An 11,176-nucleotide genomic window follows, 5' to 3' on the forward strand; every position below is an offset into this window, starting at 1 on the left:
CCCCGTTGCGATTCAACGGATTAACCTGTGGTAATTATTAGCACCGGACACTGACTTTTTGCTGGCGCGCTGTTGCTGTTGATGCATAGGGTGATGCTGACTATTGGGGGGTTTTTTTTTTTTCCTTCTTTTTATCGAACTCAATGGAATGAATGGGACGTCTTCCCTCGTTTTGTTTGTGAAAAGAATTAAATAAATTGACCGAAAAATGCTCAGACCTGTTATTTTATTTCATCCCTAACTCACTGTTGATACTTGATTTATTGATTTAACCTTTCAGAATGTGGTAATGTATAATTTATGTGCAAGCTAACAAAGGTGCCTTCAACATTCGCAGTATGATGAACTTTGAAACATAGAGACACCTAAGAAAAATCACTGTCCAGCACGAAACGTGTACACAAACACATTGAAATGATGAATTTTCTTAGGTGGGCATACGAAGAAGAATAAAGTCAGTGTTGATAGTCTTGTGAAATAATTCTAAATATTTCACTTTGAATTACACGATTATTTTTTTATTTACTCAATGTAATACTTGGATACATTTATTTGTTCAATAAATGTAAAGATGAATCATCACACATTTCAGTAACTTGAACCAAAGTAATCGGACAGCTGGTCTTTGAACTTTGGAGTCACGATTTTACTTATTTTACCATTATTTAAATAGTTATTGTATAATGTCGCCAACTTCATACAATAAACTGCATTAGTCTAGTGAAGGCAACAACCGGTTATCTCAAAATAAGAGGCAAAAACCTACTATCTCATTAAAAGAGTTAAAACCCGTACATTGTTTGATTAATATTATCATGCAATTAAATGATGACAAATGCCTATTATAAATAAAAGTGTACTTTTACAATTTATTTTCACATGTGTTTTCATGTGTCAACTACAAAATTTTATTTTTTTTTCATGTCGTAAGGAAATTTTTTTAACCCTTTATAAGTGAATTAACTTCTGTTAAAAAGGTTGACTAAAAATTAGTTTACATGTTTTGTTACGTAACGTAGACTCTTATAGGAAATTAAAGTCCATCGGTTCTTTAAAAAACCTTTTGGAAAAATGTGCAATGTATTTAACACCGTATGACGCACTCACAAACTTGTTTTTGTACTCACTGATGTATTAATTTGAAAAAAAACAGTTAATCTCATAGTAAAAAATTTATCGATCATTCAAATATCTATTAATTAGAGCAAGATCCATCTAAACGTGAAAGAATTAGCAGTGAAGTGAGTAGTAGTTCAGTGAACGTAGCTTGTTAACTATTAAATCTTACATCTAAGTGATTAATTATCTTTATGTTCTAACTTAGCCACTTGTTATTGGAATTAGTCTCCTCAGCTTTGACAGATAACAGGTCGATACGATGGGGTTATCACAAGTAGTAATAGTAAAAATATTGAAACATTCTGACTCATTAAGTTCAATGTCATTAACCTCGTGCATATTTCCTCTCTTACAAAAAAAATAATGCCCAACTCTCTAGTGTCCAAGTATTTAAAATCAGAATATAACAAAAAAACTAGGAATATTCTCTAGATCATGTGGTTTCAAATAGTTTATGTTTATTGTCACAAAACGTTCATTGTCTATTTTGAAGAAAGTTTACCACAAAAACCAGTAAAGGGCACCAATTAGTTCGTACACATAAAACTTGTATCTCTAGCTCATTTTTAAAAGTTTTAAAAACGATAATACTTTTACTTAACTCATACTTTTGTCTGACTAGGCAATAGCCAAGAAAAAAAACTATTCAATCTAAAAAAGATCTCTGATTTATTTGGTTACGTCCAATGGTAAATTTGAACCCTAGCGACTTGAATACAACTTCCTTTGTTTTGAGGATGAATTTTTTTTTGTCAAATATGCGAGAAATATATTTGAAAAGTGATAATAGATGAATCGCAACCATATTTGACAACAAATCAATGAAGCGGAACAACTTAATCCCAATTTACGTATGTTAAAACCAACGATGAATCACGTAAACGTAAAGTTAATTTGCTATTAACTCTTCTTGTTTCTGATAATTTTGATTGTAACTCTACTTGGAGTTTATTGATCCGTGGTAATAAAACGAGACCGTCGAGCGCTGATCAGAATATTCTTGGGCTTTGTATTCACTCTGGTCGCTAAGTCGCACCAATCGTAAAAATTACTATTTATACGGGTATATATACACCTTAAATCGAAAAAATTTTTACAAGAAACATTAAGAAGCTTGTTAGTTGCTCCTCCATCACCGTCAATAATAAAAAAAAAACATTAATTATACAATTAACATGAATTTAAGTACTTTCAATTGCTGCAACTTATTTGTGCTTGTTAACGTCATGAAGTTGGTAATTGTATTGAAATTAGTCTTCATTGGTTTTGGTGAAACAACTCGAATGAATGCAACCGAAGGTCTTGATCTCACTACACTACCCGATGGATTTTTGATGGGAGTTGCTGTATCTGCTCTACAAACGGAAGGAGCGTGGAATGAATCTGGTTAGTAAAGTATGCACAAAAACTATAATAATGTCAGTAGTAAATCAGTCAGATGTATAATCACCATTAAAGGCAAAAGTGAAACTATTTGGGATCATTACACCCATACGTATCCCGAGAAAATAGCCGATGGATCGAATGTAGATGTTGCCACCGACTTTTACCACAAGTACAAAGAAGACATTCAACTGGTGAAAGACATCGGAGTGAGTTTCATAGCAATACAATTTTTTTCTTTTATTTTTATTGTATAATCAAGCAGCTATTAATGAACACTTTTTGTATTAGTTCAACACCTTTCGTTTCTCGATAAGCTGGTCACGAATATTCCCATCTGGCTACGCAGTCGACCCTAACGAAGATGGCCTTCGTTTTTATCACAATGTCTTGGATGAACTGAAAAGACAAGGGATCACGCCGTTTGTTACCCTCCACCATTTTGATCATCCCCAAGTTTTGGAAGATCAACTGAATGGTTGGTTGAACGAAAGCATGGCCTACGCTTTCGCCGATTACGCAAAATTTGTATTTAGAGAATACGGAAGTAAAGTCAAATACTTTACGACAATAAATGAGCCTCAGGCATTTTGTAAATATTTTTACGCAAAAACACGTAAGGCTTTTTCTAAAAAATTTTGCTGTAAAAGTATAATACTGAACATTTGTTGACGAGACAGTAAATTTTTAGTTTCCGACGTCTCCAATAGCGGTTTATATTACTTGTGCGTCCACAACATCATAAAAGCACATGCTCTTGCTTACCGGATTTACGATAAGGAGTTTCGTCACAAACAAAATGGACTAGTTGGAATAGTTCAAGCCAGTCCTTTTTTTTACAATTTTGTGGATGATGATGTCAATGCACAAAAGATTGCATTCGAATTGCATTTGGGCTTGGTGTCGCATCCGATATTTTCCAAAACCGGAGATTACCCTGACTTAGCGAAGCAATTGATTGACGAGAGAAGTAGAGTCCAGGGATTGAAAAAATCGAAATTGCCGGTTTTCACTCAAGAATGGATCGAGCGTATACAGTAATATTTATTTATTCAGTAACCACATGTTTTTTTTTTTAAATTTTTTTTGTTCTAATATTATTTTCCATTTATTTAAAAATTGTATACACGATAATTATTTTACAAGCATTTTCAAGTAAAATTTATTCCAGAGGATCATCTGATTACTTCGGATTGAATCATTACACTACTTTTTTGGTCAAATCGTCACCACCATCTAAAATGTCAGAGTGGAATAGTGATGACGGTATTAATTATCTTTACGACTCCAAGTCTCAATCTACTCAAATAGTACAGATGAAGGTTGTTATTAAGTTCCACTCCATTGAAATTGTCTGGTTGATTTTTATCAATAGCATTCTCATACATCATATTCCATCTTATTTTTTTGTTCCGCAGATTGTACCCCGAGGATTTAGAGATTTGTTAAATTACATAAAAAATAATTACAATGATCCATCAATTTTTGTGACCGAAACGGGTGCAAGTGATGCTAATTTAACTAATGACACCATAAGAATGAGCTATATTTACTCTTATACCAAGGAATTGATGAGAGCAATAAATGAGGACAAGTGTAAAGTGAAGTCTTTAATTTTTTGGTCTTTGGTGGACAATTTTGAATTTTACGGGGGTTATACGTAAGTATGACTGTTGGTACAAAACGTACTATTTCATGTTGTTAATAATTCAAAGTTCTTAGAAATAAAAACTTTTTCATTTTTTATATTTCAGTATCAAATTTGGACTTGTCCACGTTGATTTTGAAGACAAAAATCGAAAAAGAACGTTAAAAGAATCCGCAAAATGGCTCAGGCTAGGATTTAAGACGCAGCAACTTTTACCACCACCTTTTTCTATTGACTGATACATTCATAATATTTAGAATATTTAAAAATTATCGAATTAACATGATTGAAACAACTAAAATTGTATACGTGACTAGACGGATATGCTTGTTTTTTTTGTGCTTGATTTTTCTATTTTCAGCATGTACAAAGAACATTTGATTTACGATATCATTGGTCAATATAATCATAGTAAATCCATAAACATATTGTGAATCATAGTTTAAGCTGAAACGCATGCTCTCTCCTTCGTTCACTCTGTGTTACTAAACAGTACTAAACGGTTTTTTATACTTGAAGCGAAAGTATGACAATCAACTCATACGTTACATTTGAATCACTGTGATATGACCCTTTTAATAACTACATAAATAGTTGAAACATCCCACCTTAGTGAAGATGTCTGGGACAGAGTGTACAAAAGCATTAATACACGTATGTGAAAAAATAGCTACATCTCAAGATGCTTTAGAACAATTGTCATCAAGCTATCTTTTTTCAGTGGTGAAACTCTAACAGTTGAAATTGTTATACAACTTTTGATTTTATACTGGAAAGACGTTGATGAATTTAATAATAAAGCATTTCTTTTAAAGGTGATTATGTTTTTTAGATGTTTAATTAATGTTTCATTTACAACACATCTTCACGAATCTTCGTACGTCGAGTAAAGATAATCTTAATTGCTAATGGTATTCAACGGATTCTCAACAAATCCCTTGGACAGAAGTATTCACATTTTTTAATCAAAGATTTAAGATTTTCTTCACTCCATTTGCACACAGCTTTTACGTGTTGAAGTTCATTTTATCCACAAGTTATTTTAACTGTTATTCGATATATTTTTGAACTTATGCATTGACTGAAAAAGTTCCTTGATAACTCGTTGAAGAAACACTTCCCAGTTACGAAAAAAAAAAGCAATGGAAACCCATGCGTTGGTAAATTTCCTCGTGGTAGAACCTTGGCAGTGTACGCAGGAGTTGGTTTGCGGTCGAACTTGCGGTTCTTTGCCTTTCATCAGTGTACCACTTATAGACTCGACGGTCGAACGTTTTCAAGAGAAACGTAAACACATCGGCAAGTCGTCGCCGGGAGCACGTTTACGCATGTGTACACAGTTATACATAGTGCGTGGTGAGAGGAGGTGCTCCGGGTGTACAGAGGAAAAGAGAAATAGAGAGAAAAAAGGCGTGCAGGTGGAAATTGTAGCGTGGCACCGATGGCGTTGGTCCGAATATGGTCTTTATACGAGTAAAAGAAAAGTTTAATATTTTTTTAGCAGATTCTGGAAGCACCTTAGTACGGCACTTGCACAATTTCACTGGAATAAAAATTCAAGCTGAGTTTTTGCAAAACGTTTCTCGAAACAGAACCACATCTTTGGGAATACCCCATTAATTATTTTTAAGCAAAACCCATTTTGACCAACAAGTTTTAGTGCAAGAGTATAGTGTCATTTTTTTTATAGAAGAGTGCTTTTAATTTCGATTCACGTGTTGACAAAGATGTACTACTTTTTTGTTATCAAAACAGAAAGATACGAAAATTAATATTAAATAATTAAAAATCGTTGAAATATACATTGTTTAAAAAAATACACTATTGTAGGTATATGCGCTTGAAACGTATACATTACCCTAAAAAATCAATCGCCGCAGCTCGCGTGTATTTTGTTATCTCCTTTCCTTTTTGCTCGTAACAAATGCTGCCCTGCAAAATCCGACAATTTTATCGCGGACCGGCAAGCAGGTATCAATTTTGTAATTTTTATCTCTCGGCCGCGCGCACATCTGTCAAAATATTTTACGCGCTCGCTCGCGCAACGTGTCGCTCTATACGAGAGCGAAAAAGCAAGAGTGGTGGAAAAAAAACAAAAAAAAAATGACAAAAAATTGAAAACGATCTCTTTTGCGCGCGCTTCATACCCGGGGTTTCAATTCATCACGACAGAAAGAAGGAACAGAAAGAATCGAACGCGAGAGGGGGTACGACGTGTACACGCATCACAATCGCGAGAAAAATGTATGGCGCGATATCGCACGCGAAACGTATGACGAATACTCGAGCTTGCGAGGACGGCCATATATACACGTACGTGCAAGCTCCGCCGATACGCGATGGGCTAATTTTTTACCCCCGAAACTGAGAAAACGTCGGATCTCTGTGCAGTGAAAAAAAAAAAAATAAATAAATGAAAGAGGCAGTGGGAAAAAAGTGCGGTTAGAGGAGAGAGAGAGGAGAAATTTACGCTCCGCCGGACGCGCGATTAAAGCTTCGAGGCGGCCGAAAAGTTTTCCCCGTGCGAACGAGTTGAGCTGATTCAATTAGGAGGTGAAATTTTTTTCTAGCAATAACGCCCAGCCTCGACCGGTGGCTAATTTCCAGCTGTTGCGTGTAACGCGTGTGCCTTGAAGGATCACCTCTGGCTTATGGCTTTCCTCTCGAGGGGAAGAAGAAAAAAAAAAAAAAAAAAAAAAAATTGCGAGAAAAAAGTTGGGGCCACTGGACCAATTTCTCAAAAAATAATTAACGTGGACTCCTAACGTGTACATGTACAAACATACGTTACACCCACTGCCACCCGATTTATAGGACGTGCTGAAGGAAGAAAAAATTGAGGGAGAAAAAGAGAGAAAGAAAGACTGGGAGTTGGTAACGCACGCAGGGAGGGAGAGAAAAAGATTCGGCTGAGCGTAAGTACGAGCGTGTGGTTAGTCGTTGGGTATAAGTTTGCTTACGACTCTTTTTTTTTTTTTTTTTTTTTTTTTTTTTTTTTTTTTTTTCCTGTGCTAGTGACTCTTACGTTTTGTTGCGGGAATTTCGATGGCCCCTCACTGTTTCGTGTGTTGAAACTTGTGTACAAACTTCATCGTGATAAATGACTTTTAATGAAATATATTACTTGCAATCGTGTTAGAAACAAAGAGTTTTTTCAACCTTCCGTACAATACGTAATATTTTAGGCACGCCCTAAATAATTAGGTTTGATACAATTAAAAATAAACGTTTTTGCTCTGCGGGTGGTCATTGTCTTTAGCTAAGTCTGATCGAAATGGTTTGTTTTTAGACGCATTTTGTTTTTATTCTAAAAAAAAGACACAAGTGGTGACATGAAAAAAAAAAACCCACAAAATTATTATCTTTTGATGGATTGACTTGTTTTCAATCTTCCTTATCTCTACATCTCATGGTTTTCCCTACACGATTTCGAGGTGCAAGCCCATACGCGTCCTTTCGCATCAAAATCAGATCAAAACAGCCGGGCATACATCTCAGCCAAAAAGAAAGAAGATAAATATAAATCTCACCCGTGACAAAAAAAAACAAAAAAAAAAAAAAAAAAAAAAAAAAAAGAAAAAAAAATTCCAAGCCAATCTCAGCCACCGTACCCGTGTGTCTCCTTCTCTCGCACCAGCTTCACTTCCCCGCGAACCACCAGAGAAAACCTTTGGCGCGTAAAAGAGGACCAGCCGTTCTTTTAAAATCCTATCGCCCCGGCCCATTCAACTCTGAGCGATCGAACGAGCTGCCCGTTCTCCTTCGGCCCCAACCGAAAAAAAAAAAAAAAAAAAAAAAAAAACGGCAACAACAAGAACCAAAACTGCCGACAATAAGGCAGACCGCAGCAGAAAAAAGAGAGAAATAAGTCAAGACTAGGGCGCTCCGATCCCACCACCCCCCAAAGACGTATACTCTCCCCTTTACCGTGTATAACCATGTACATACACACACACACACACACACTCGGGGCTCGTGTTCCTCGCTTCTCCACTCCTGCACGGTATCGGCCGTAAATATATACACACAGGCAGTGGTATAGAGCAAACGGAGGGTGGGTGGCGTTTATCAATAACCGAGAGTCCCGGGAGCTGGAACATATTGCCGGCGAAGAGAGAGGCCGGATAGATGGGCGCTCGTTTTCCGAGCTCTCCCGCTTTCCATGCGCCACTGTATAGCCATGTTACCAGCCGGAGCTCTGTACACCGCATCCGGGCGATACGTATATTATTTATCATTGGCAAAACTGGCTTGCTTATACTTACAAATTTCATAACTAAATTTAACGGGGGTAAGCTTCCCCCTGCCCACCTCGCCCCGTTTTCTTTTATTCGTATGTTTGTCCCAACCACTTTGTTTCGTCCGGATGACAAATCCATTTCTCCTCCGAGTTACGTTTCGTTGAGGGGTGAGGATACACCCACCTTTTGGGGCCATTATTGATTTTGGATGTATCTGAGTTTCGAGGAGCGCAGCTCGGAAGTTAACGTCACTGTTGCAGCGGATCACTGGTTTTTTTCGTGCCAATGAAGTTTCGAGGGTCGTTTGCAAGTGGGATTGGCCAGATGGATCATATACTTACCAGATGATACAACTTTGACGAGTGTAAATCCACGATGCAGTTCAACGCGAGGAAGTACTCTTGATAAGACTCTACGAGTCTGACCTGCTTTTGGTCCGCGTGTTTCGTCAAAGCCCTCCCACTTGGAGCCCAAAGCGAATCGATAACCCGTTCCCCATCAGACCCAAAAAGCCGGGCTCTCTCTTCCTTCGTACACCGAGCGTCACCGCGTAATTACAGGCTGCCTCGTAAATACCTCTCAACTGGGGGTGGGGGAGGCCGTGTATTTGCATGTACACGATTTCTCGCGCCAACTCGTTATGTCCCCACCCCCCGTGCACTCTCTCTCTCTCTCTTTTTGCACGGCTCTTGAGACGCCGTCGTTACCTACCATACCTACTCCTGCGGTGCTGTCATCAGCGTTCTCCCTACCATGGGTAGTCCCACCCTCACACATATATATATATATATATATATATATATATATATATATATATATATATATATACGTACAAACAACACTACCATAGTTCTTTTTTTTTTTTTTTCTTCTTTTTCGCCGCATCGTCACCTTCAGTTCTCCTTGACCCTTCTCGTATGCACACGCCTTTGTTTTCCCCCTCAGCCGGAGAGCGCCTGTATTCTTCCACCACCGGCACATCACGCGTGAACACACATATAGTATACACCGAACAAAAGAAAAGAAAGATATCGGGAGGGGGTGAAAATTGCCAATTCCGCGGTCGGCGCGCAAAGCCTCTGCAAATAGTCGTAGTCGTCGATGGGAGGAAGGAAAAGCGAGAGAGAGAGAGAGGTGGAGAACACGCGTATACGTGGTTGGGCGGACGAGCGTGGCTGTGTGTGGCTCGGGGATCGAGGAAAAATTGGGCACGATTAATTCGTTCGAGCGAACGATCCATCAGTTTGTCCGAGCCCTCTCTCTTGGCGTGTATGTACCGCAAGGCGTTTCGTTTTCCCTCTTTCCCCGTTCACGCGCGCAAGCAAACAAACACGGAGGGATCGGCTAATTTATGGTCCTGCCGAGGCTAGGAAACGATGATTCCCGGCCCCACAGCGCTTTCGTGCCCTCCTTCGTTCCTGCGTGTACCTATACCCGCGGCGACACAGCCTCGGAAAGCTCTCCTAGCCCCCAACAGATTTATCATCCTCTCCAACGCTATTCCGTCATTATCGACGTCGTCGCTGGGTACGCCTCTATATCGCTTCCTCACTGTCGTTGTTACGTTCCCTCTCTTTTTGGCTTGTAATTGGTTCTCGACACATTTTCCTCTCCCACGTACTCCGTTTGTCGTCCCACAAGAGAATCGCAATACCTCGCCGTTTAATACATACACGTGCACTCGTTTTTACTTTCATTGTCACCGGGTAAAGCCAGTGGAGTCTCGAGCTGGTTGCCACTTTGATCCCTGGTGGGGCAAACACCTGGGAGAACCTGGTGTACGTCCCAAGGCCATTACGCCCCACTTGCGCGTCCCATGGACTCGCTCCTCATGCTTGGTGCGATAGCCTTGACGTCGCACCTCTCGGTTCCTCGCTACAATCCACGGCTATAGAGGATGGCGAGCGAGGGAAATCAAACGTATGGCCACAACGTCCCATTTGTGCCTTTGATACTTCGACACGGGCAAGGGGGCGAAAGAGGGTGGACGTATGGTGCTTCCCAATATCTTCGTAACGGCCAGGCATCAGCCTTGGGGCTGTACATTGGCATCCACATGGAGTATTGTACAGGACACGCGTGCCAGAGCGTTTACGAGGCATTGTATATAGTGGCTTCCATGCCCGGCTAATCCATCGACGCGTGTCTCGACGGGGAAGGGGGTGGAGGCCGCCATTTCGCCACACAGCCCCGAGACGTAAACATCCACACGTTTACGCTTGACCGTGTGTGCGTTGTCTTATGGCGAGGGAGGAATAGCTCGGAGGTGTTTGGCCATGTGATTATTTTAGAGCAGGGGGACTCGTGGATACACGTGTATACATATATATATATACGAGGGGCGCCCCTCCCCCCGTGCCTGTATCTTATTCTCTCGGGCTCGGGTGATTGTTTGCTTTAGTTTACGCGCCTCTTCCGACCAAGGGGGGTAGGTCGGAAGGCTCTTGTATTGCGCTTTTCCTTGTTGTTGCGGATGGGGGGTGGTGTTGGGCTTTCACGTTAGCGTCCGTCATTCCCTGTACTTCCTATCAAATTAAAACGTGTAGGTGTGAGTGTGTTTACTGCCGGGGTGGAAGAGACGAGAAAAAAAAAAAAAAAAAAATTACCTCGAAACGGATCAACTCGGGATTATACCAAAGTCGTATGTAACAATCTTTGGACAATGCGGATCTTTACCAAAGCAACGCGAATTCGATGTATCCCGTGAATGCGAGAAATGGACGCGCGTATCGCCGTTTCTAATCAATTATTCATTACATGTGTATATACCTATGGTGCAAATCGA

General features: G+C 39.5%; 1 protein-coding gene across 1 annotated transcript; it reads left to right on the forward strand.

The window, feature by feature from the left end:
- Positions 1 to 2,294: 2,294 nt before the first annotated feature.
- On the forward strand, positions 2,295 to 4,389 carry LOC106639409 (myrosinase 1-like). The gene is made up of 7 exons (XM_089598776.1): positions 2,295 to 2,505; positions 2,578 to 2,711; positions 2,794 to 3,094; positions 3,179 to 3,539; positions 3,674 to 3,824; positions 3,921 to 4,162; positions 4,257 to 4,389. Exons 1-7 carry the CDS (start codon positions 2,295 to 2,297, stop codon positions 4,387 to 4,389), a joined length of 1,533 nt encoding a protein of 510 aa, XP_089454902.1.
- Positions 4,390 to 11,176: the final 6,787 nt, after the last annotated feature.

This window comes from Copidosoma floridanum, unplaced genomic scaffold, assembly GCF_036245765.1.
Source record: "Copidosoma floridanum isolate Cflo_tuat_1 unplaced genomic scaffold, Cflo_Japanese_pri ptg000006l, whole genome shotgun sequence".
In the NCBI taxonomy this organism is placed as follows: Eukaryota; Metazoa; Arthropoda; class Insecta; order Hymenoptera; family Encyrtidae; genus Copidosoma; species Copidosoma floridanum.

Coding starts and splice junctions, on each gene's coding strand:
- LOC106639409 (XM_089598776.1), top strand. CDS start 2,295: ATGAATTTAAGTACTTTCAATTGCTGCAACTTATTTGTGCTTGTTAAC. Junction 3,540..3,673: donor GAATGGATCGAGCGTATACA/GTAATATTTATT, acceptor AATTTATTCCAG/AGGATCATCTGATTACTTCG. Junction 4,163..4,256: donor GAATTTTACGGGGGTTATAC/GTAAGTATGACT, acceptor TTTATATTTCAG/TATCAAATTTGGACTTGTCC.